The sequence below is a fragment of the Semicossyphus pulcher genome, unplaced genomic scaffold (assembly GCF_022749685.1).
Source record: "Semicossyphus pulcher isolate SPU_LCO1_2020_fin unplaced genomic scaffold, fSemPul1.0.p SCAF_5, whole genome shotgun sequence".
NCBI classification, from domain to species: domain Eukaryota; kingdom Metazoa; phylum Chordata; class Actinopteri; order Labriformes; family Labridae; genus Semicossyphus; species Semicossyphus pulcher.
In genome coordinates this window covers 5783959-5811167 of record NW_027211726.1, presented here as the reverse complement: position 1 = coordinate 5811167, position 27209 = coordinate 5783959, and the positions used below count along the sequence as shown (strand labels likewise).

General features: G+C 43.0%; 1 protein-coding gene across 1 annotated transcript in view; it reads left to right on the top strand.

Moving 5' to 3' along the window:
- The window catches only part of pvrl2l (PVR cell adhesion molecule related 2 like), a 372881-nt gene extending 346221 nt beyond the window's left edge, over positions 1-26660 (top strand). Inside the window, exons 7-10 of the mRNA XM_069681001.1 lie at positions 16172-16301; positions 19161-19218; positions 21665-21760; positions 22902-26660. Coding sequence (XP_069537102.1) covers positions 16172-16301; positions 19161-19218; positions 21665-21760; positions 22902-23102 — 485 coding nt within the window. The 3' untranslated portion in view covers positions 23103-26660. The remainder of the gene's footprint in view (positions 1-16171; positions 16302-19160; positions 19219-21664; positions 21761-22901) is intronic.
- The last annotated feature ends 549 nt before the right edge of the window (positions 26661-27209 follow it).

The window sequence follows — 27209 nt, the reverse complement described above, 5'->3', positions numbered from 1 at the left end:
TTTCATTTCATAGACTTATACTTATACATTACACTCTATGAATACACAACAAAGTAACATGAGGATCAATGAGTGTCTCATTACAGAAACATCTTTTAACCACGGTGATGCAGCTGCTTGTTTCTGCTGCCGAAGGATCAGACACTGAAGCTGCTTAAACACAACGTGAGCGGATCAGAGATATTAGGTTTATTATTTGGCTCTCCTTATGTCTATTTGATGTCAGACAATCACAAAACATTTAGTGAATTAAGTAAATATTCCTCTGAAGTCCTTTAGACTAATGCAGCTAAAAATAGGTTAAGGCCAATGACTGTTAAGATGAACGACGCGTCTCTGCCTCCTCTCGTTGTACAAAAGTGAAGCCAAAACACCCCCCGAGCGGGGGCAGCCATCTTGCTCACTTGCTCCAGAAGTGTCGGAGCCCTCAGGTGGGCTCAGTCTGCAGCAGAAGAGCCTCTCCTGTCGGTCTGAAGCAGATATTCACGCTTATGGAAAGTTCTGCTGCTGCTGCTCGGGAACAGAACGCTGCAGGAGCTCGATTTGTCAACAGAGCTGTCAATCATGAGGCCATGCCCCCTTTTTATAGCATCAAATAACGAATTAAAAGTGTCAGAAAAATGAACACTTGGACGTAAATCATGATAAGAACTAACTGTTATGACAGAAACCATGTTTGACGTGTGTTTTGATTTTATAGTTTGACTCATGTCCCATCTGTTAACATGGAGGAGGCGGGCTTTATGAGCTATACTGCAGCCAGTCAGCAGGGGGCGATAGAGAGGGTTTGGCTTCACTTTTAGGGAAGCTGTCATGGCGTCCATCTTTTTATACAGTCTGTGGTTAAAGCATATAAAAAACGCAGCTTGATCACCTCCTTTCTGTTCTTGCACGTCCAAAACTCATAAAATGTGAAGCAAGCTTTTTTTGAAAGTCTCGTCAGCCTTTGCATCGTGGGAGTGTCCAGACTTGATACCTTACATAAAGATATCATTTAGATGTTACGGTCCTTTGTATAGATTTTTTATTTAAAAAATCACACAACAAAGCGGCAACATAAAAATCTTCCACACTTTATTCTTTAGGGACTCATAAAATAAGATGTATCTCCAAAAGTCAAAGCGTTACGTATCAACAAATCACTGCTGGCAACAGGCTGCTAGTCACTTAAGCCACTAGCAGCCTGTTGCTACACTGCCCAATAAGTTGATTTGAACTTAAGTCCCGCCTCTGACCAGGCAGATAGACAGTCGTAGTTTAGGATTAATGGGTGGCATTTGGGGTGGCCAATCAGATTTCAGGTGGGGCCCAGGCCACCCTCTAGTAACGCCCCTGCTTTCATATTTATTATCATTAGATTGAAGAGGCCTGCACGCAAAAAACTCCTGCTAGAATTCATAGTAGACTTACCAGGCTGTAAAACCAAAACAAGAAGCTGAACGACGATGAAACTCTTTTCTGAGGTAGAAGGACCAAAAAAATATCTTATTTCAGCTGATATCATGTTTAAGAAGTATTAACCTCAGGCTCAATGACTCACGAACCGTGAGCAGGCCGGGATCTACAACAGGTACAACACGTCCTGCTCCTTTGGGTTCTTAGTAAAATATAATTAGGAGTATTTTACTGTGAGAAGTCGGGCAGTTTGGGCAGCAGCAGCCCACAGCTCAGTGTCGCCCCTGGGGCAGCCTCGCAGGTTGGTCTAAGCGAGGTTGCATCACTTGAAATGCCTCCAATCTTTAAATGTTATTCCAAGTACAGCAAAGATGTGATGCTGCGCTGTGGCCACTTCTCTTTGTGCAACTATAAACACACAACTCACTCTGTTGTTGGTTTTACGAGGACCGAGCTTGTCCTCGTGTCTTTGTCCCACTGAAAACCTCCTTTGATGCACCTTGCTCTGCTCCCCTCCTCCTCCTCCTCCTCCTCCTCCTCCTCCGCCGCTAAGTGAGTTGATGTAATTTGACTGGGTAGGTGACGGCTCTTTTAAGGGAGGGGACAACGCTAAATGTCAGCTTCACTGTGTGTACACGAGGAAGAGAGGAGATAAATTCAGCCTGGGCTCTCCTCCTATTTCCCCTCCTTGTTCTTCTTCTTCTCTTTCTTTTTATGCGGCCGTTTCCCCTCTTCATTTCAGCTTCCCCTCTCTCTCTCTCTCTCTCTCTCTGAGTGTGACCCAATTTGATCCTGAATGGTTCGGGGGCTGTCTGTCTCCGAGATAAACTCATTTGCTCCGGATCATTTAGAGAGCAATGCCATTTCACTCCTCCCACCCTCCTCCTCTGCCCTCCGTGTTATTTGAGGAAGCAGCAACAGAACGTGTCTGCATGTGTACAAGTGTGTGTGTGTGTGTGTGTGTGTGTGTGTGTGTGTGTGTGTGTGTGTGTGTGAGGGCGAGACGATGAGTTAGTGTGTGTGTGTGCTTTAATCTGTTAAGTGAGGGGAGACGTACGAGGAGAGAGGACAGAAAAAAGCTGTCAGAAAATGAAAGCAGATCTCAGATAAGGTTGTGAAGTGTTGCATATCCAGAGATATCAGTCGCACTGACACAGACGGCACTGTTAGGCACATTTATTCTAAAAGGTCACACCGTGACTCAGCTTGTGTGTGTGTGTGTGCAGCCTCTTCTCTACATGCATACAGGGTGCTCAGTGGCTCAACATGTAGTGCAGCTGAAGAGGTGGAGGTCTCGGTGATGGATGGGGCTTTCACACAGGAGGCTGGAGTTACTGGAGTCGTCTTTTAAATAGGCTGTGTCACATTTTAAGACACATATATATAATGTTACAGTGTTGGATGTTCAGACTAAACGTGGGTGAAGTTTCAGATCTGTAGGTCAAAGTATGTTGGAGTAATCCCCAGGTTTCTCAGCTCAGTCTGCCGGCTGCTGTTTCACACAGTGACATCACAAAGTGCAGCCTCAGCAAGCAAATCAGAAGAAAGCGGGCTTGTAGGGGCGGGGTTTCTTAAAGGGATGGAGTTGATTTTTTGTAGTTATGTTATTTACACGTGCTAGCTACGTCATATAGAGTGCGTTGGCTGCTTTAGCGTCAAGTTATGTAACTGGCGTATTAGATAGTGAAAGCTCTACAGAGACAGGAAATAAAGGGAAGAAGAAGAGGGGACGACATGCAGCAAAGGGCCGAGGGTTGGGAGTGAGAACAGGGCCACTGCAGGGAGGGACCAGCTTTAGTACATGGGGCGCAATATCTACCAGGTGAGCAACCAGGACGCCCCGGGATGCTGTTTACTTAAACCCAGACTTTGATCTTCTTTCTTAAACCCAGTAAGGTACTTTTGGCGCCTTAACAAAACCAACCTGCCACCACCTCCAGACGTTAAACACGTTATTGCTGCAAGTCCAAGAGTCATATAATGTGTAAACTTTGATGTAGCTAAGCGGAAGTCTAATCAGACATATTCATACTAAACGTGTTGCCGTGCATGTGCATAAATGGAGCAACCTGTGAGCTAGTTCAGGAGGCAACTCAAGCTGCACTGATTTCACCCCTGACATGCATCATTCTCTGTTGGCCCCCTGCGATGGGATTTCAAAGACCCCATCAGACCTGCTTCCACACACAAATCATGTGTGTGTTTTTTCGTGTGTGTTTTGTTCCTCCGCAGACAGCGCCGTACGTCTCTGTGTGTAACAAAAAGCCGTGTGTTAGAGGCTCTTGCCTCGTCTCAGAAGGCTCATTACACTGAGTGCACAGTGATGGAGTTGCCTCAGATTATTTATGATTCTTCCCGTGTCCCACTTGTTCCCGACAGCCGAGTCATCATCCAATGCATCCTCCATTGGAAGATAATTCCCGATCCCCCTCCTTGCTCACTTCTTCTTCTTCTTTAATACTGTCCTTCAAACGTAAAGGAAAATCAACCCTCTCTTCCTTGCACTTGCACTTACAGAATTCCTCCAATCAGCCTTGAAGACTTTGTCTGTCCGTCGATCAATGCAGCTCTCGCAGCAGACTGATCCTACAATCCTGACATTAACCATTGATGTTTGAGATCATTAAAACAATCTCTGTTATGAGACTCCTTTGTGCCGTCTGTGCGCTCGATGCCACTTCATGTCCCCACATTTCATCGCCTCTTCTGCACAAAGAGAAAACACTGGACCTTGAAACTCGAGCAGTTTCACCAGCAGATGTTTCAAACTGCCTTAAAGTGTTTCACAGAACTTTTAAAATCATGTTAAAAAAGAAAAAGAAACACGATGAGGGACAAAACAAGTGTCTAAACTGAATTTGCAAAAGCTGCAGGATTTCGGTTTCAATCAGGCGAACAAAGACGAGAGAGACGGAGCCTCGGATGAAAGAAATATCTCTCCTTAAAGTTACTTTTCTGTTTTTAAAGCTTCATGATTTATTTCTTTAAAAACAGACGCTGCCAGAAGGAAGTTAAAGGCACTTGTAGGAATCTTCAAACGCGGCAGAGAGCAGATCGCTTTGAAGAAACTACATGAAGAGAAACATTTGTGTTCTTCATAGTAAATAAAACCCCTCAATACAGTCCTTCACACACATCAGCTCTAAGCAGTGTCATCATTTTATTTGCTCCTATTTTTCATTTACATAAATCTTATATTGTTAGTAGAACTTACAGTCAGGCTGAAGAGTTTCACTGCTCTCTCTGTTTGACCTCTGACCTCACCTGTTGGATTGTTGGATCATTCAGTGAGATGACAGAGTGAACCTAAAGCATCTCAATGTAGCAAAACACCGGACACGCTGTACTGAAAGAAAAGAGAAAAACAACCGACTGAGACGTGTTAGCAAACGTTTAAAAACAACTCATAGATCAATGTGCAGGTGACGGAGCGGGTTGTAAGGAAGCAGTGTGAAGTTGAAGTCTGCAAAGGGCGGAGGTCAGGGTTGATAAGGAGATCGTCACAACAGCTGTGTCCCAATCCAGCAGCCGAAGCCTTTGAAGGTCGTATTTGCGCATTGAGGGCTGTCCCAATTCGAAGGCTTCTTCAGATGCGGCCGACAAATGCGTCCTCTGTTACCCCGGCCGCGACGGATCCATCGGGTGCATCCTTCGCGGCCCACCGTATCCTGAGATGAATGGCACGCTAATTCAAACAAAATGGCAGACTTTTAAACGGCCGTGTTCTACATGTTTAAGAAAACGAAAGGGCCCTTGAAACAAATGATCTTTAAAATAATAGGTTAAGTTACGCGACATTAGTTAGTCAGCTAGATAGCCCGCTAGCTACCTGTTGCTAGGCGCAGGCTATGAATGGAGTATCCTCCGTGGACCGCCTCCTTCGAAGGCTGCAGCCCCTGGATTGGGACACAGCTAACATCTGAACTAAACACAGGAGGCAGCAAACCTGTACCTTAGCAGAGTGTCTGCACCTGCAGATGTGCGAATAATCAATCTCGGAACTCGTCGACTAACTTTCGACGACAACATAGCCTCTGAGGGCGACGGCCATCTTTCCTGTGCTTCAGGTGCAGCCAGCAGTTAGCGATAAAGAACTTCAGGCTAAGACTTCCTCTCACGTGCGCTGCAGTGTTTACAGTCTGACAAGAATGGTGTTGAGATTGAGACAAGAGCAGATTTTAGCTGCACTTGCATGCAGTTATCTATATGCAAGTGCAGCTATAGAGATAACTGAAAAGCTGAATCATCATCAGATAGTAGCTGAGGGGAGCCAGGATGACGTTACAGCCGATGCGTTCCACTTCTTTCGCTCCCCACGAGGACTGTTTTGTTGCATACAGTCGTTGATTGCTCTCTGAAACACTCAGGGACTTATACAAGTCGGGCTAAAAACGGGAACCAGAATGATTCAGACGCCCACGTAGTGTCATTTGCCTCTGTCATGAATAGATCTGGCACATATCTTTAGCGGAGCAGAGCCAGACACGGAGACGTGCTGTGGAATCACGAGCATTGACCTGAATGGGCGCGATCGACTCCGGAGGTCGCAGCACACACAGAGCGCACCGGAGACGGATCCTGTGGAATTTGAGGGTTAGACTGTGACAGTCTACACACAAACCAATGTCTCAACTTCAGTCTAAACATTCACATGAGGTTTAATCAAGTCTCTCCATGCACGTTGAGTTTGGTTGTCTTCTCTCAAGCACCAAAACATCCACTGTGGGAACATTTTCTTTCATCCAGAGCAAATATTTCACCTCCGAAGCAGACGTTACCCGAGTGGTTTATTTATCGACCAAGTTTGAGAACAGACGAGGAATTAGCTCCGAGCTTACAGACACAGACATTCGCTTACAAACAGGACAACAGGGACATAAACATATATTTAAAGTATCTTTTGTTTTGGGGGCAGACGGTTGTGGATGGTTGTGTCTAAAGGCTCCTCTGACGTCTGATTTGGGAAATGATTGATACATGATGTCATCGAAGGCTACGTGCAAAACGGTTACCAAAAGATTTTTGGAAACACATCTCGTTACTTTGCAGCAAAAATTGCACGTTTGACCTCGGACACTGCGATTTTCTCTGCAGGCGGGCGGTGCAGTGAGGCAGTTTAGCGATATTAAAGAGCTGCAGCTTTACCTTTAATTAGCTTTAATGTGCAACATAATATTCAAGCATGCAGATCTCTCATTCAGGTGTTTCTCCCACTCACCTTTACCCATCTCTCCCCTCCTCTCTCTCTCTCGCTCTCGCTCTCCAGCTCTCTGAAGTGCCTCGCTAAAAGGAACACAGAAGCTTTTAGCCTCTAAGACTATAATCATTCCTTTTTTTTATTCATCATAATTGCAGCCTGATTGCAGTAATTTCTGTGCACTCATAATTTTAGTGCTTGGTGGCTTATTTATTGATGTGTTTGTGAATGGTTGTGAGTGAGTTTGTCTCCTCAGAGTGGGTAAAAGCGAGAGGGCGCGCTAATGTTGCTGTTTGTGAGGCAGTCAGAGTTGGAAGGAGAAAAGGGCTGTTGGGAGAAATAGGTGTTTTTGTAAAGGAAGGACAAAGCAGCAGGGGCGGTTTTTCATGTTGGCACAGCAGCAGGAGAGCAAGTGAGCAACACGGGGCGATGGAAGGCGACAGGGCGGCTGTGAAAAGCAAAAAAAAACACAAGAGAAATGTGTCGTAACCGGAGGCGTGGAGAGGTACAGAGTGCAGGAGTCGGATGAAGGGCTGAAGGACGACCACGAGAGGAGAGAGAGGAGGAGGTTAACACGTGGGAGAGGGAGGAGGGAAGTATCAGGAAGGATGTCGAGACAGGAGGAAAAAAGAGGAGGTGAAGGAAGGATTGTGAGAAACTGAGCGAGAGAAAGCGGCAGTTGTTGTTCCAGTGTCACTCATGGCCTCCCTCGGGAGCGTTTAGACCTTTAAAATCTCCTCCTCTCCTCCGCGGGCCACTAACACTCCTATCAACCCCCCTCCTTCCCTGCCATCTTCCCTGCCTTGTTTCTCCCTCCTCCTCCTTAACCCCAACCCTGCTTCACCTTCACACACACCTTCCCTTCTTCCTTTTTTTCCTCCCATGATCCTCGCTTCCTTTCCTCGCCTCCCCACCTTCCCTCCAACCTTCAAGCTGCTATTTATAAACTCACTAACTGTATGTGAGCGTGAGCAGATTTGAGCAGCTGAATGTGACGCTAACGTTCATTCATATCCCGTCAAACCGCATCACAGACGCTTGTCACGTCACATTTCAGGCATCGTAGCCGCAGCAGTTTTTTTAAGGGAAATATCTTTGTGAGAAACATTTGAATAAAACGACCTTAAAGAGTCCGAGGCAGCCATTCAATCAGTCGTAAGTTTTAAAACGCTCGCCTCTCAGAACGGCATTTCATGGACGGGTGAACAGCGGGGTTCGTCTGTCTGCTTTTCTCTGCAGCATCATTCAGAGCTTATTGCTGTGACTACAGTCCGCTGTGTCCTCAACACTTTCCAATGACGTCTCTGGTTCTGTGAGTGCCACAGGAGTTCCCAGTGGTTAAAAGTGTTTGTAGCAGGGAAACAGGTAGACTTGATGCTTACACATGGCTGCCAAAAAAGGTCCCAGACCAGGTGAAGTTAAGTTTTGTAAACATGGAAAGCTCTGTGGAAGAACGTGTTAAATACTTGATTCTGATTGGTTAATCACAGCATTCCGAGGTCTGCTATTTCTCCATAACAGACCGTTGCTATGAAGAGCAGACCGTTGCTAGGGATGCAGCTCTAATCACTTAATCTGGAGGACTAACTGTAATCATATCAATCCGCAGAGTCCGGTTAATTTGGCGTCGGTCTGTTTACAGAGGGAAAGAAGAAAAAGAGATAAAACAGCGGAGAGAATCAATAGAGGTTAAAAGAATCAAAAACTGAAGACGGAGAGATCCACAGACCTGAAGACGGCACATGGAGTAAACATTAAACTGAGCACAGGTCGGGATACGGCGGTGTTAAGAGACGGTGAATGGAAAAGAAAATGTCAACAGACTGACAGTGGCGAGACAAAAAAAATCAGGTGCTGCGCTGACTCCTGCCGTCCCGTTCACCGTGTCCTACTTCACCATCAGTGGAAATGTTCTCATTTAATGTGAGTAATAACTGCTAGCTTATTGAGTTATTTGATGCTGTCAAAATGATGATTGACAGCTCTGTTGACCAATACGGCTCCTGCAGCCGATCTGTTCCGGATTAGCTGAGTAGAGGAGGAACGGCGAGAGGGAACGTAGCTAAAACAATCACTACAGTCATTGAAGTTTCCATACCTGTGAACGTTAACCTCAGACCAACAAAAGAAGCGGTTCTGCTGTTAAACAGACAGGCGTGCGGGATCCTCATGGTTTTTTTTTTGTAAGTTAAATGTTAAATGTGTGTTTTTGTTAGCGGAAGTGGCTACAGTGGCTCCACCCACCGATCTCTACTGTGCAGACTCTGGATCCGAATGACGTCACCATCGCAAGATGGCAGCGCCTATCACGGATCGTCCGTCTCTATATTACAGTCCTTGAACGGGACGGCTTCACCTCACCAATCCGCCTCGGTGTGTTTTAGATAGAAGATGAAACGTAACAGAGGGGTAATAATCGCCTTGAACTGGCAGTGTATGGGGGGCTATTATTTCTCTTTAACGAGCAACTTTTTAAAGATACATTTTGGCCTTTTTATGCCTTTAATGAGAAGAGATGGTGGATAGAGTCAGAGACAGGGGAAGAAAGAGTGAGGAGGACACAGGGCGGGCCAGGGGAGTCGAAGACTGTACGTGGGAAGCTGTTTTTTCTTACCGATGCTGTTTATGTTTCTTTTGTCGTGAGGGACCCTCAACTTCTCAATCTACCTTTGTCGTGATTTCGGCAACAAATCTACGGATGCATTTCTTAAAATTCCCTGGAGTTGGACTACTTCCTGGTGCCATGATAATTCCTCAAAACATCATTAGAATAGATAAAATTCCCATCGCGCTCTTTGTCGACTGCTAGTTTTAGTAAATTGAGGACAAATGATTCCTAAGAACTGTGCTTTTATGTGTCGTTGCTTCTTCAAGGTTCACGTTCCCACTCTGTTCCATGTGATGTAGAACAGTAATGGCTGCCATGGGAAAAACAACAATGAGCTTAAATTCCTGAACCTTACAAGCGACCTTTCAGTGGAGCACTTGTGTTGCTGTGATGTGTGAGTCTGTGTGTGGGAAACAGCATCTGTGAGTGGGCTCTTTTCTCTCTCTCTCTTTTTTTTACCAAATGTGTGTTTCTTTCTGCGCGTTGTGTATCAGGCAGAGATAGTTAAGTGCAGGCCTTGGGCACAATGTGTTTCTGTGATGGCTAATACAGCCCACACACTGGAGCGTTTGATAAGAGCAGGCAATGGAGCGCTTTACACGGGGATTGTTGTTTCAATTTCATTTAAATTGCGTGTGATTCAGCTGCAATTTCTCACCACTTGAGTGTCACTTAGATAATAGCATTATGTGTGCAGATTTGGTCTGTTTTGCTGCACGGCGGTGGAGGGAGGAATGTACGGCAACAGATGGAGCAGAGCCGGAGTGAAGGTCTGCTGTACGTCAGAAAAATCCCACCTACTCGTTTTTTTAATCTTAAAAGCAGTGCTACAGTATGAAGCCCGGGGTATTGATTTAACAGCATACATGTTTGATAATTCATATAAATATTATACGACTCAAGCAGGAGCCTGCGTCGACTATATAGCACACAAGGAAATGGAGCTGCGTGTTACATAAAGATGGAGTCTAATGGGAGGGAGAGACCTCTGAGGATTGAGTGTGCAGCAGACAGGAAGTGTCGTGCATGGGCGTGTTGACTCACCACTAATACAACCTGCACTTTGGAGACTTGAAGTGTTCTGCAGGTAACAAACATGTGGTCACACCTGCAACTTTTGGACACCTGCCTGGAAACAGATGTTGTTTTTTTGGCTTCCTGTTTTTTGGTTGCTCTTAACTTGCACCAAAGTCTGAGCGGAAGTGTTGCTCGGGGTTTGCTTCCATCTGGACGCCGAACAAACTTCAGGCTCATTTTCAGAAAACGCTGGCAAAAGTTTGGATACGTGGTAGTTTTAATTATCATCTGGCATGCGAGTAGCTCTCCGGAGAGCGTTACTGAAAGACCGCTGTTGCTTTTCTGTCAAACCGTACAACCATCAGTGACGACTCTTTTTTTTGGCAACATTTGAAACCCTCACGTTCTGCACACGGCGGCGGCGTGGCTGCAGTTAGGGAAAGATTAAAGTCATGACTGTTTAACTGTGGAAGGGTTTTTATTTTAGAAGCATTTTTATATCTGATGAAATTCTCTTCACTTTCCAACAGCGGCCAATTAATCACATGCAGGGGTGAGGCTACTGCAACACTTCAAATCCGACGCTCACTACTTCCTGTATTGCAGAGGAACACTGGCGCTGATGCTTCTCTAACATTAGGTCACAACATTTAGTTGGGAACGCACGTATGCACGGGGAGAACATGCAAACTCCACACAGAAAGTGAGGCGACTAACCACGGCACCACCGTGCAGCCAGCTATCCTCGTCTGACAAGAAATCACAAAAGCAGATTGCAAACCGTGCTTCTAAAAATGAAGAATTCTGTCAATTTCCAACACAAGAAAAACGCCAAATACAGTTAGATTTTCAAAATAAAACTTGCCAACAAAGGTTTCATATTTTTACACATTGCCCAATTCTTGCAGCTGGTTTTGTTTTGAACAAGTTCTTGGGTTTGGATAAGAAACATATTGTGACGTTCAAGATTCAACAGATTCAAGACGTTCATTGTCACTCTGGTTATACAAGTGCAACTGTGTGAAATTCTTAAGCTGGGAGGCTCAAATTACAGGGTTAATAATAGGCAACATAGGCAATATACAACGTAGGCAAAAATATACACATTTAAGGCAGAGGCAGAAAGAGTGTGTTGAGGTTTTATTTGTGTCGCCTCACAATAGTGGGCCTTTCTGTGCGGAGTTTGCATGTTCTCCCCGTGTATGTGTGGGTTCCCTCCGGGTACTCCGTCCATCTTCCCACAGTCCAAAGACATGCTCGTTAGGTTCCCTGGTGACTCTAAATTGCCCGTAGGTGTGAGTGTGAGAGGTTGTCTGTCTCTGTGTGTCAGCCCTGGGACTGAGTGGTGATCAGTCCAGGTGTAACCCCGCCTCTCGCCCAATGACAGCTGGGAGCGGCTCCAGCCTCCCGGCCACCCTGTGGTAAAGATAATGGATGGATGGATTATGATTTGGGTTTAGATAAATACTAGTAAAGTAACTACATACGTTAAATAGATGTAAAAGATGTAAAGTAGAATCTGTAAATCTTCTTCGAATATGTCACCTGACTTCAAACCCCCATATCAAGTCAATTAGTGGACAGCATCCAGAGACAACACTAGAGGGGTACCTGAAGACGTCTTGAGGGTGAGAACAGGCTGAAAGTTGTGACGCTGTGCACTGTGTAATCAAGTCCTGCAGAGGTGTAACAGCTTGGGTTTGTTTGATGCCCGCTCAGTTGTTTTTTGTTAGCGATTAACTTCCATTGTGTAAATTTCTACCTGCAGAATCTTTTACATTTGCAGCGGCCTTGAATCAAAACTTAGATGACAAAAAGGAAAAGTAGAAACTGCTCCCGTAATGATGTCATTCGCTACCAGAAGCCCGACTCTTTTTATATTCAGATTTCCTGCACCTCCTCTCCGGGTTCAGTCAGCCTTAATTCTACCTGACACACAGACACAGGTGGAGGGAAGCACACGTATTGTTGCACTGTGCAGTTTAACACCTCTGGTTAGCCTGCAGTGAAAATAACAGCTGTGTTTGAGGAGGCTTGTGTTACTGATGCTCTCCTCCTGCTCAGGGATGCAGTGAGTCAGAGAGGTGTGAGTGTGTTCTGCAAGAGATTATTCACACCTGTTTTGCATCTACCTTCGCAGAATCTCTCTCCCTTTTCTGCTGGGAGCTTTTCACGTCTGACCAATCAGGTGTCGGATCCCTGCAGTAAACCCCGCCCCCTCATGTTTTCCCGTGTGTTATTTCTGCATGCAGCACGAGCAGTCATTGTTTATTGAAAAGGCAGTTTGTTATCGACCTCTAACATCAGCGGCAGCGTGAACTTTGATAACACATCAAATGAGCCTTCGACACACACGAGGAGGGAGGAGGGGGCCGCGTCATTCACATGCTGCTTGTGTGTGTGTGTGTGTGTGTGTGTGTGTGTGTGTGTGTTAAGGCAGGCATCATTCTCTGTTTCTCTCCCTCCATCTGTCTCTTCATGCCGTCATTGTGTATTCCTGCCGTTTTCTCTCACCACCTTTGCAGCATCACCCCTTTTCCCCTCGAATCCATCCTTCCTCCTTTGCCTCCTCTCCTCCTTTTCTTTCCTAACCTTCTTCTTTTCTCCTCCCTCGTTTCTCCTTTCTTCTCCCTCCGTCCTTCCTTGCTGCGTGTTTGTGATCATACATAATCAAGACCTGCTCCCTCCTCTGTCTGTGTCTGTGGCGGACTCAATAACTAAACTCGCTCACACACTTTCCTCTCTCTCTCTCTCTCTCTCACACACACACACACACACACACACACACACACACACACACACACACAAAGTAGCCGGCCCTATCCCCGTGGATTTACCCAGACATGAATATGCAAAGCCGACCTTACTGAGCCTCCCTGAGCAAATCTCCATCTTCACCCCATCCATCCATCTTTCTCTCTATCTGTCTGTGACTATCTGTCATCATTGATTCTCACCGTGCACACTGTGTGCAGGCTTGGAACGCAATGCCACCTGCTGGTGAGGAGGAGGAAATGCAGCCAGTCTGAGCGTGACCTGAGACTCACACTTGTTGATCAAACATATTTTCAGCAACGTTTGTCACTTGCTCCTCACACTTTCCGGCTTTGCGTGCAGTGTCAATGTTTGTTTGTTTGTCAGACACCTTAATTCAGTGCAGGTTAATGGAGTTAGATTTTTGGAGCTTAAATAACCCAAATCTGACATTTGAAAAACTCTCTTCTTTCTGAAACATCGAGAGCTGCAACGATAGGTGGATTGATTTCCAATTATGGTACTATGAGAGACAAATAAGCGTTATTTTTCAAGCAAATATTGTGTTCCAGCTTCATTAATTAGCATTTTAATTAGTTTTGAGCTCTTGCTTTGACCTCAGACGCGATTTGAAGACGTCACTTTAGGATCTGAGAAATTCTGATGAGGATTTTTCTAATTTTTTTCCACATTTTATTGACTAAATGATCATTTAATAGCCTTGAAATTAGCCGTAATTTGCAGCCCTAGCTGGACAATCCGCAGGCCGTGCTGTTCACTGTTTTTATAAGGAGGGTTTCTTTGGTAGGAAGATTTATTTCGGGCCTCTTGGAAGCTTTTACATGGTTTGTTTTTGCTCCCAGATGTTTGGTCTTCTGTTCCCTCCCGGCTCGTGGTCATTTGGCTGCAGAATTGGCAGCGAAGATGGTTTCACTTTCACCACATGGAATAAAAATGCTTTTGTAACAGAAGGAAAAATCTGCTCCTGATTGATGATAATGTGTTTTTAAACGTATACAGTTGCATTCTGATGCGTTTCAAGAGCTCCATTTACATTTTGTTCTTCCAGCAGCAGCCTCACTTCAGGTTAACACTCACGCTAACATCATCTGTATGTATGCAGTGAAGCTAAATGAGAGGAAATCACAAGCTAATTATCCTTTTATCATCTCTGTATCAGATGCAGTGGAGTGCTTTTACTTCGGCATAGATAAAATACAGTTATATGGAAAAAAAGGAGCAAACGAGTGAAAAGCATTCGACCCTCCTTCTGTTGTGCGAGCTCAGACTCCTGTTACAGCCTGTGGTTGTACAGGATACATCCACGGCGTACAGCTGCTGTCAGCCCGCTGTTTGGTTTTTATCTCTTAAATAAAAGCACAACTGTCACGAGAGGCTTTTACAGTCCATTTAGATGCCTCGCCGTCCTCTGGAAAAATAAACAGGCTCTTAATTGAGAGGAGATGTCGAGGTCAGCGTGAGATTCAGCTAATGTGAAGCTGCAAAGATTTATGGCATTTATGAGCGTTTGTGTTCAACGCAGAGCTCAGAGCTGCTTTCATTTTATACACTGAATTCTTTATGCTTCTGTCGCTCCGCTTCAGCACTCCATCATTATATCACATTCAGAGCTGACGCTGAGGAGAAACTTGACTTCTGATCACCTGCTTCCACATTACATTACTGGAGATTTATTATGACTGTATGTTTCACTCATGTTACATTAGAGGAGCAGCGTGTAGGATGGATGGGGATTTAATGGCAGAAATAAACATGTTCTAACCAATAACTGTATATAAAGATGGACGACGCGTCTCCGCCTCCTCTCATGGTACAAAAGTGAAGCCAAAAGATCCCCTGAGCAGGTGCTGCAGTTTGTATCTAAAGTCTGCACAGTAGAGTTAACAGATTCACTTCAAAATAAAGGTTCCAGGTAAGCAATAATATATAACCTACATTTGATTTGACTTTCAAAATAAAGGTGCAAAGTAAGCAATAATAAATGGCCAACATTTGGTTAGACTTTTCAAAATAAAGCAATTATCAATAACCAACATTTTTTTAGACTTTCAAAATAAAAGTTACAAGTAAGAGGTGATAAATAACGTACATTTGGTTTGACTTTCAAAATAAAGGTTCCAAGTAAGCAATTACATATAACCTACATCTGGTTTGACTTTCAGAATAAAGGATCCAAGTAAGGGGTGAGAAATAACCTACACTTGGTAACACTTTTCAAAATAAAGCAATAATAAATAACCAACATTTAGTTAGACTTTCAAAATAAAAGTTCCAAGTAAGATGATAAATAACATATATTTGGTTTGACTTTCAAAATAAAGGTGCTGAGTAAGAGATGATAACCTACAGTCGGTTTGAATTTCAAAATAAAGCAATAATAGATAACCAACATTCGGTTAGACTTTCAAAATAACAAAAACAATAAATTTCACACTTAATGACGTTTGGATGTGCAACATTATTAATAACATATATATATAGTTGGCATTGTGAAACGTGTGCCGATTGAAAGTGGGATAGAGGCAGAAAGAAAGAGACGGATTGAGACAGACAAGCAGAGAAACAACAACAACAGATAACAGACTTTTGGCTGCAATGTTCCATTTGTATTCAAGCCGAGTCCAAAGAAGTCCGTCACATGTGAGGACTGGTTTTAAAAGGGAACTGAACTGGTCCCAACCATTCCCCCTACCAAGTATACCTTTGCACACTTTAAAATACGTCGCCTTGCTTCAGTGGCACATGAAAACATTTAGCAAGAGGAGAGCGTTTCCACAGAGTCTGCCATGTTGCACCTCCGTGTTTCTCCAGAAGTGACAAACCAAACACCGGCTCTGGAGTGTTTTTCCTTTGAGCTTTGCCGCCCCTGCTGCTTCCCCTAAACGGACGTACTGGTCCTTTAAAGTGTTGATATTCCTTTCAAACCACACAGTTTATGTGTGTGTCTGATGTTTGTTTTACATATTTTATCCACTAAAGTTCAGAATGAAATACTGCTGACTCCCACAGCCACTGACTCTTCTCCCTCTGACACAGACTTCAGCAGCAAAACACATAAAAGCAGGAATATTGCAACTGAGCAACATTAAAGTGCCAGAAGCTGTCACATTAAATTTAAAGGATTCGGTAATAAAGTTTTCTCTCTTTTTTTTCCTCCATGTGTCTTTCTCCCACTGAAGAAGAGGAGAGGCAAATCACTCCCGGCCCGTCGACAGGCGCTGTGATCGGCGGCATCCTCGGCGCCCTCGCCTTCATCGGCATCATCATCGGTATCATCTTCTTCATCCGCAAGCGCCAGGAGGACGCAGAGTAAGTCTTTATTAGCAATCCAGCTTGTACTTCATCGTTTTATTTAACCACCTGAGCAAAATTAATCTCCCCCTGCGGATCTAAGGCTCATTAAAACTTATTACATGTCATGAGGGGAACCAGCAGAGGAAGTACGGTCACAAATCCCGACCTGTGGTTTATAGAGTGGAGCAGCCTGGATATTTAACTCTCAAAACGCTCGTTCCTCTGGCCTCACATTCACTCGTGCAGCCTAGAAAAATAATTTATCAACCCCTCTGTTAATTTCAGTTTTAGAGGTGACGATCCAAACGGTGACTTCCTGTGAAACAACAGGAAGTACAGTCACAGTTTCCTGCCTTAAAGCTGTGACTTAGAGAGGTCAATTAGATTCACACTTCCTTCATGTTGCAGACACGTACCTGATGCTCTGATGTGCAGCCACTTACGGGGATGCATTTATAGAATAAGATGTAATAAATGCAATTACCAAAACTACCAGAAATTGTGATGGGTTCAGAGTCAAAGCATGCATGAACTTAATACGTGGTAACAGGATGATTCAAAGGCCATTTCCATGAACACAATTAAACTCAAATTACAGAAAAATTACTCTCCTTGAAGCGTCAGACCGTGATTCATTTCCAGCACTGCCAGTCCACGTGTTTCCCATTGTTGCTAATGTTGGAGCATTCACACTAAGGTACAACATGCTGAGAACATCAGGGATACTTTCAAAGTATGGAGGGGAAATCCATTTAGCTGAAAGAGGCTGCCACCAGCTCCTGAGACGTTTATTACAAGCCTGTCATTTGCAGCACAGACACGGCTGAATGTTAGCTGAGTGTTTTAATAACAGGTATATCCATTATCTACGTTAGCTAGCGCTATAATAAAAAACATAACATTCTAATCTTGAAATGCAAACTACTATTACTTTCAAACACCTACTCATTAGAGTATATAATATAGGAATTTTCAGACTTACCTGTCGACTTGAAAAGGGGCAAAATCACAGCGCTACACACCTTAAATTAGCTTGTTCCTGTTTAACAGCTTTACATGTTGCTTTCTGCACAGCTGTAGAGGCTTAAGAGTCACATATTTTCTATAATGCAATCAAAAAGGAGAGTCAATATGTAGTTAAATTTATCAGGTACTCCAATTGCAGCTTTCTGTGTTGAATGTGTATCTCTCAGCTTCCTGTTGTGTTTCTCTGCCCGTTTGGTGTTGTTGCTTCTAATGAATCCCAGAGGTGTAATTAAATGTGATATACAAGGTCTTCAGTTCAACTGCAACCACTTCAATGATTGTCTCCGTGTGCACGGAGAAGTTTTGGACTATTTATTCTTACATAGATTTCTGAGTCAGGACTAATACAAGCGTCTGACTTAAAGTGCAAAACCATATTTGGAGTCAGAATCAGAAAAAGGTTTGATGTCAGGTAGGTTTTCAAATACAAAGAGTTTATTGTGGTGCCTTAAAGACACATCTTATGTTCCATTTGACTAAGCAGATGTGTTCGCCCCCCGTTCAGACTGATTTTTACCCGACCCGATTTAGGTCGGGCCAATTACAGCTGTTTATTTAAAGAAAGGGGGCAGGCCCAGAGCTGTTGATGCATTTTATAAACACCCACGATGGCCGTCCCTGATGTGAATGAATCTTCTATGTTATCAGTACTAGACGACTGCAGCAAGCGTCTTAATCACGTCACACCGGACGCCTGTGTATTATGTTGGACTTGAAGCCATAGAAACAGGATGTTTAAGCTAGCGACCTAGCTTAGCAGCCGCCTGCTATGTCACACTTTTTGTTGTTCTGTTTGGTTAGCAATAAAAAATAATCAACATTCAGTTAGACTTTCAAAATAAAGGCGCCAATTAGTGATGATAAATAACCTACATTTGGTTTGACCTTCAAAATAAAGGTGCCAAGTGAGTGATGATAAATGACCAACATAAAGTTAGACTTTTAAAAATAAAGCAATAATAAATTACCAACATTCAAAATAAAGCGGCTATGTAAGAGGTGATAAATAACCTACATTCGGTTAGACTTTCAAAATAAAGGTGCCAAGTAAGCGATTAATCTACATTTGGTTAGACTTTCAAAATAAAGGTGCCAAGTAAGCAATTAATCTACATTTGGTTAGACTTTCAAAATAAAGGTGCCAAGTAAGCAATTCATCTACATTTGGTTAGACTTTCAAAATAAAGGTGCCACGTAAGCGATGATAAATAACCTACATTATGTTAGACTTTCAAAATAAAGCTTCCTTAGAAACGTTTCACACTTAATGACTTTTGAACGTGCAACATTAATTAAATAAACATGGTTGACATTGTGAAACGATTGCGGTTTGATTCGCACAAAAACACCAAAAAAAGAAGAGGTCATTGTTTGGGTTTATATAAGTACCAAAAGGTCACTTTTCGTTGTTCTGATTGGTTGTTGCATCCAGAGTATGCTCCCTGGTAAAAACTGTTTCCAGACTGATTAACATTTAGAAGTTGGTCAGTTTAGTGCAAAGTGATCACAAAACTAGGACTCCAAAAGTCAGGGATCAAGACTCTGGAATGGAAATCAACAAAAAAATAATAGGATAAATAGGTAAATAAAATGTAAATGTTGTAAAGCGTTAAAGCTGGAATGTACGAAGCGCAGAAAATGTACCCTTTAATTGAAATGTTTTACATTAAAATATCTATCAACAGAGCCTGGATTGAATTAGGACACGGTGTGACGTCTTTAGCGCTCAGTATTCAAGCCTTTGCACTCCTGGTTACCAAACTGGTTTCTTTGTTTAATACAAAAAGCTCTGATGTCTTAATGAAGCCGCGATCGATACTGCATTATCTCTGTCTTCTGTCCAATCAGTGGCCCTCCCAAGCACAAGCCCCCTCCCCCTGTGAAGGCCGGCAGCTCCACAGAGATGGTGAGTGGTCGACACGGCTTCAAATCAATCTTTATTGTCACAGCTATTATATTCTGCACACACAAACACACACACACACTCCATTTGGGCCGTCATAATGGGGCTAATGGCTATTGATTGGAGATCTGAGTTGGCTTATGTGTCGAAATAATTAGCTCGGTTAGTAAAGAGCTCCATTAGAGCCCTGCGTCCTCCCCCACCCCTCTCTGCTTATTTTACTCCATCATTCTGTCACACTGGTTGGGATCGAGCTACATTATGTAACGACACTGAAACTGTGTAATTTTATGTTGATTAGATATAAAACATGTCTGAATGCCTGTAAATGCCCAGGCTGGAATGAGGGTTCACAGGGATCAGCAGTGAAAGTTTATTAGATCTCTACATGGAGTCTTTGAAAGCATCGTCTGTGGCGCGTGATAAAAATAATAATAATAATAATATAATAAATAAATCAAACATGTAGTCTCTGTGGGAACATTAAAGTCAGCAAACTAAAAGTCACTGCAAGTGTTTTAGATTTCTGAATGCAGAATATACGATTGAAACGTGATTGAAACTTCTCTCTAAAATCTGCTCTTTTTTTCCCCCTTTAAATCAATGTAACTGTTTCTGAGAAGTTATATTTATGCAGTACTTACACTGTTTAGTCTGACTTACAACATGTAGACTGTGGAAAAGCAACCAGTCCATTCTGTACAAAGCAATACCTTTTAGAGTTTTATGATGAACCATTGAGCGACGGCCTGAGCTATCAACATAAAATCCAGCTTTAATAAACTCTCTTTCCTTTAAAGCGTGTGTACCTGCTGTGACCGCTGCGACCACAGTCCGGAGATTACAGGATAATATCAGGATCGTTTGCCAAAATTAAAGACGTCATCATGTTTAGATAAGAAATCTTTAAATTAAGTTCATGTATTTATTGTCACAGCGAGTTAAAGCATTAGCTAACATTAGCTACAGGTCATACCAGACCAAATCAGAGTGTAGTGATAGAATAACATGTGATGTATGGACATGAGCGAGTGTACCTTATTATTACATATTAATACATTTAAAAGTGTTTTGTTTCTTTCAGTGGGAACAGAAGTTTCATTCAATCGTCAAATAAGTTTAAAGATAACTTTTGTAATGTCGCAACCAGTGTTGGAGGTAACTCGTTTCGAAGAGATGAGTAGTTCTGCAATTCAAGTTACCTTTCCATAAAAAGGAATCCAATATTGAAATAAGTTGCCGTCTCTTGCCGAACATATATGTGTAAACATCTAAAAAGTCCTGTTACGCATCACTGTTTTTGTGACGTCCGTCATTTTGCAAGGAATTTCGCCTGATTAGTGACGCATCACCATGGATGCCAAAAATGCTGTTTACCCCGTCTCCGCGGAAACAGAGTTTCTAAAAGTCTTCACCCTGGCTGGAGTTTTAAGAAAAGATCCGTTTTCAGTGACATTTGTGTGGCCGAAAGGCCAAAGAGAGAAAGCTATGTTTTGAAAAATACCAAAATACCCTTGTACGTGTGGACGTGGCCTATGAGCCCGTGTTGTACTGTTGTCATGGAAACAGCTGTGCCTAGCACTGTATGCCTCTGCCCAGTTGACTGTCAGATTGTAAGCAGAATAAAGAGCTGTAAAGGTTATACTGCATCTGTCATTCCTGTTATTAGGCTGCAGAGTTACAGATTATTGGCCGTAAACGAGGCGATGCAACGACGGTAGAGTCGATACATTCAGAGGTAGACGTACAGCAGGTGACACGCCGTCCTGACAATATAACCCACGTGTGTAACGAGTCACAAAGGGGGTTTAATTTTTGGTAAAGCAAAAGTACTCTAACGCTCAGTAGGTAACGCAGTAACGTAATGAGTTACGTTTTAAAGTAACGTTACCCAACACTGGTTGCTTTATGACAGCTGTAATCTGCCAGATAAAATACGACAGGAACTAGCAACACGCTTTGGCCGTACATCACACCAAGGGGGGAGGAAACTCTTCAAATTTAAATTATTTCAGATAGTAGATGTCATGTTGACAAATTGATGCAATGATTCTCACGGTTTTGCAACTTTCATCTGATCAGTCATGAGTTAAACATTCGCTGTGTTTGATCTAATTGGCGAAGGGGCTATCGTAGCATCAACTCTTTTTCAACTAAGTGAAAATCCACCTCACGGGGACGTAAAGTTATTTTGACACATTTAGCTGTTTCCATTCAGCTTTTTAATGCAATACTATAAAATGTGTGAACAGTTACATGTAGAAAACACGGCCTCACTCTGTTTATCTCTCAGTAGAAGTATTACCAAAGTCTGCAGCTCTGTTATCTTGTTAGCGCTCTTATTTTCATTTGTGGTTTATGCTCCTGTCCTCTCCTCTCCGCTGTATTATGTTGTATCGTCTCCTGTTCTCTTCTCCTCCGTGTGTTGATGTGGTTTCTGTGCATGTAGCTGAACAAGCCATCAGAGCCTCCCACAGCCACAGAGACGATTCCTCTCAGCCCAGGAGAGGTTTACTACGAGCCCACAGGGGGAGAGCCTGTCACGGTAACTAACACACACACACCAACACACACACGCAGGTTTTCTCTTTTCATTTCATGCTCACTGACACATGAGACACGTTCAGTCACAGTGGGCTCTATATCTGTTTGGACAGCTTCATACGGGGCTGTGGGGACGTCATGGTGTTTGCACTGTAAATGTAATAATATCAGTAATAAGCTGGATGTAATGTACAAGTGTTTGTTTTTGTGCGGAATGGAGCTTAAAATTTAAGTCTTGTTTAGTGAGTTTATTATGATTTACATTAACACCAATACCGTATTGGTCCAAATATAAGACGGGGGGGGTTGAACATACATTTTGTTGTCTAGGCTTTTAAAGGCTAATATACGTTTATAACATGACTGAGGCCAGCCGTCACTCGCTGCTACAGAGCCAGGGGGATGAAAGATGGAGAGGCACGGTGATCGTCCGGGACAAATGGCTGAAAAGTCGGCCAAGTTAACCAACAACTGAGGCGGAGTTATGATGCCTATTTTAATTTAATTGTTGTCACAGTGTGTATTGTCCGAAAATGGCGATCATGGGCCACCGCAGCTAGCCGCGTAGCCCCGCAGCTAGCCGCGTAGCTGCGTGCCCTGTCCTCCAGCGCTCTCAGCATGCTTAGCCCAGCCCTCCGCACCTTGGCACGGAAAAATGCTGCAACGGGCCACCATACCGCTACGTCTCGACAATGCTAACAGCCTTAGCTAACAGATGCTAACAGATAAAATCACACCGTGGTCCTCAAAGTGACTGCTTCCAACAAACTGACAGGAGAGCGTGTAACTGGAAAACAGAACGCAGGTCTGCCCGTCACCAGAGCAGTGACTGCTATATAAATGAACCTCACTTCCATGGTTAATGATTTATTAGGGGCATTTTATAGGCATTTTATTTCATTTAAATGTGATATTTTAATCTAAAAGATGTTGAAAATGTGATTTTATTTAAAATTTAAAACAAAACAGTTTTCCTTTTTAAAACTAATTTGGTCTTTAAAATGTCTTCTTCGGAAAAACTAGTCTTGAAAACGGGGTTCGTCTTATAATCACAGTCGTCTTATATTCAGACCGATACGGTATCCTCAAATATGTCTTATAATTCTTAAAAACATGTCTTCAATTTTTCTCAAAACCTGCAGAACCTGGATGACGAGTCCACCGGTGCCCTGAACGGCGGCGCCCCCCCGGTCCTGGACGACTCGGCCAAATACGACAACGTCAACGAGCTCAAAGACCACGCCGCCGACGGTCACCACGACATGGATTCATCCAATCACGAGCCACCGGCTGCCAACATCGCTCGCGGCGAGAGCTTCGTATCTCCCCCCATGTATGTGTAGCTGTGGCCACCAAGGCACCACATCACGGGGCGAGGTCCAGGTCAACTAAATTTGCATGGAAAGCTACGGCGAGCACATGATACATCCTTTCTATTTTACTTTATTTTTACAAATGTAATCCACGTATGATGGGGGTTTGCATCTGGGTTTATTTTTCTTTTCGAGGCACATTTAAAGGGTGTTTAAAGGGTTAAAAAGGTTTTGCATTTCCCCGTTAAAAACATGTTCTGTGCATTCATTTTGTTTCTGAAGGCGCTTGAGCTACTGAGAAATCCCTGCAAGTGTCACACAGAGTTTTGATCATCATTGCTTCTCAAACATCAAAGAAAAGCAAGAATAAAGTCGAAAATATCCGAACCTTTCAACTGTCAGACGCACACACAGGAGTTTATGATATCAGACGAGCCAAACAGCCATTGAAATCATATGTTCGCGCATACGATGAGGCGGGCTTTTACAATATGTTCATTTCATGCTTGAGAGGAGTTGTAATGTAGGTGAACTGGAACACTCCCCTCAGCTAATTAACACAACACTCGCTTGCAAAATCCAAATTCCCCATAAAAACAGTGAGAAAAGAACCTTTTCAGTGGGTCCGTGTCGTATTTTATGCAACGTTTTTATGCCATGAGCATCCAACGTTTCCCCGTTGCTAAACTATAGTGTTACACGTGAAGCTGCCAGTCCTGGGATCTTCTGCTCACAGCCGTGGAAAGCGATGAGTTAAGTGAGGGATAAAACATCAGGCTCCTGTTGCAGCGTTGTACGACACAGAGATTAGAAATCTTTGTATTCCTTTCAAAGTCCTCATCCTCCGCGGTTGGTTGGGTTTTTGAATTCCATACAGCTGAATTTGGTCCCAGGAAGTCCAAAGCCTGGTCATCTGGCTCTCCAGGCAGCTTCAATTAATCACTGGAGATGTTTGAAAGTGTTTTACTTATTTATCGACTCCAGCCTTTCTCGCTCTTGCCCAGGCGACCGTCCAAGAAGGAAACATTCCACTTTATTATGTTGTCAAAGGGCCTCATCTGTCCCTGGACCGAAGCTTCTGTCGGAGCGCCGAGCGGCTCATTAGCACTAACGAAGGGGGGAAGTGACATCGTTTTGAAGCTCGGTAACCTGGCAGCATTATATAATTTAGAGACCATGATTCGTAATTGCAAGAGTTGGTAAGGCTGCGAGTTTGGGGAGATGAAAGTGGGTTTACAGCACAGAACACACACACACACACACACACACACACACACACACACACACACACACACACACATCACAGGGTTCTTACATGTGCACATGCACGCAAAACACGCCAATGTTTGTATTCAGTCCTCCTGTAATCAATCACACTGTTAACGATGGGGAAAGATTAAAGTGAATGTATTTTCAGAGTGTGAAAATGCTCGGCACATATTAGAAGAATACTGCCATTACAGCCACTTTGACAGATTAAAGTGGTTATAATCTGATATATGCAGAACATTTGACGCACGTTGGAAATCCGTTGTGCAGTTTTCACACATTGTCCACTGAACGTTAAAAAAAGAAGAAAAAAAGCGCCTGGCTGAATCAAAAGTTGGTCTTCATAGATGTCAGATGGTACCAAATGTTGAACAAACTGTAAATAGTATTGATAATATTGATGAATAATATATTGTTGGTGCAATGTGTACACATAAAAAAAAAGCAGTGTAGGTGTTATCAGTGCCTCTGTACAGGGGGTGGAAGTTTGTTAAATGTCAAATTGAGCGATTTAAAAAAAAAAAACATGTATATTACTATTTTACTTTTCACGGGTACATTGAGGTCGTCACTTAATACTGAAATGTTTTATTTGAATATATATAAAAACATGAAATGGTGTGGATTTTACTCCTTGTTCATATTACTCTGCATGGCATGATCGGTGGCTTGTTGAAACACTTTCCCAAGGCTGTTTGCGGAATAATCTTCATTTGTAAAAATGTTTTTTGAATGTCAAACAGGAAGCTGTTTTCTATCTCCGTCTCAGTGCATCAGTCACCGTCACGCACGCCACGAGCACAAGTCACATTTGAGTTGAGAGAGCGGGATTTTTTTTTTTTTTTTTTTTGTCGGGTGACAGATCAGCGGCCTGTTTTTGTCTTTCAGTCGGCATGAAATCATTTTTCAATCCAAACAGAGATGCATGTTTTCCTCTTCTGTCTCATCTCGAGCGTTTGAGACCTCAGAGGACAGAAAAATCTCCCTGGGTTAAAACATTTAGACAACCGTGCAGCTTAAACTGCCCAATGAAGCACATAGTCAGGTGGTGGACAAGTAGTAGTATACAACAACAGGTATTACAGTTAATAGAGCTGCCATAATGAGACACATAAATATAGATATAAAAGCAGATTGATACAAAAATTGAACAAAAGGAGGGAAAAACAATTCATCACAGGTTCAACACCAAATGCAATATTTATATTTTATGTAACAATCATCTCTAAAACTAAAACCTCCGGCTTTTTGTTACGTTACGTTTATATGTGTATAGTTTTAGTAAAATAACAACTTTTTGCTGCATGCCGACTTAAATACAGCCAAATATTAGATCCAATCTAATTAGAGAATTATAAAAATGAAAACGTAGCTGAACGTGACTGAATATAAAGATGGATCTACTCTCATTGTACAAAAGTGAAGCCATAATACCCCCGAGGCGGGCGCTGCCATCTTCCGCTGGTAAGAGTCTGCTCAGTAGAGATCCGCCGGTGGTAACGATGTCCCGCCCCTTCCTCTACTCAAAAAAACACATTTACCTTGTGGCCTCGACGTGTCGGAGCCCTCAGCTGGGCTCAGTCTGCGGCAGAACAGCTTCTTGTGACAGTCTGAAGCAGATATTCACGGTGATGGAAAGTTCATTGACTGTTCTCCTCTCACCCTTCCAGAACAGAACGCTGCAGGAGCCCGATTAGTCAACAGAGCTGTCAATCATGACGCCACACCCCCTTTTTATAGCATCAAATAACTAATTAAAAGTAAACTTGTCAGAAAAATGAACACTTGGACATAAATCAGCATGATAAGAACTAACTATAATGACAATTAAAAATGTATTTGACGTGTATTTTGATTTTATAGTTTGACTCATGTCCCATCTGTTAACATGGAGGAGGCGGGCTTTATGACTGCAGCCAGTCAGCAGGGGGCGATGGAGAGGGTTTGGCTTCACCTTTAGGGCGCTGTCATGTCGTCCATCTTTTTATACAGTCTGTGGTTAAAACTTTCAAAGTCACAACTTTTAAATTGATTTATTATAACAAGTTAACTGATAGTGTGTAAACTAGTTGCAATCTGTACCTGCTTTTACACCAGAAGTAACTGCATCTTTTTGTCCGAGGAGCTACTTTAAAAGATGTTCCTCCGACCAATTTGTTTATGCGTTTCAATCGAGACCTTTGAAGGTCCGGCCAATTAGTCCTGTGATTTGCAAAAGATAGAAATGTTTCCACCTTGAAAGTCCCTGTACTTTTAGAGAATATTCAACCCCCAGCAGGAACCTTTTAGGAGGTGGAAATAAGTCCCAGAGGCTTTAGTTCCCGGTCTCTAGTTCCTGGGAAAGTCCCTGCAGTGGAAACGCAGCTACGATAGTGTAAAAGTTTCCTTTCTCTGTCTGCTTTAATGTCTCAGTTTATTATGAATAAAGGGAATGTCTGCACGCTGCACAGACCAATGGGATTAAAACTGCTTCTTCCAGTCGGACCACCATCACAAGCGTTTGGCTTTTTAACTCGCTTATACTTTGCAGTGTCAGACAATCACGTAGGCTGTACTCAATGGCCCTGCCACAGAACAAAAAGGGGAATTAAAAGTGATGGTTTTGCTCTTTTGTCTGTAAATTAATTTGCCAAAATGAATGAATATTTAGTTTTCCGTGGATAAATGTGTTTAATGTGTTTGCCGGCAGGCCGCTGTTGATAGATGGAGCAAAAGGGAAAAAGACAATCATTGGGAGCCATTATATTCGAGACTAATGACTCAGCAAGCTTTCAGTATTGAGTTACCGCTCTGCCGTCTCATTTAGGAGATCGTTCAGTTTTACCCAGAGCCTTACGTTTAATAGAGTTGCTTCGTTCGAAGGTATCT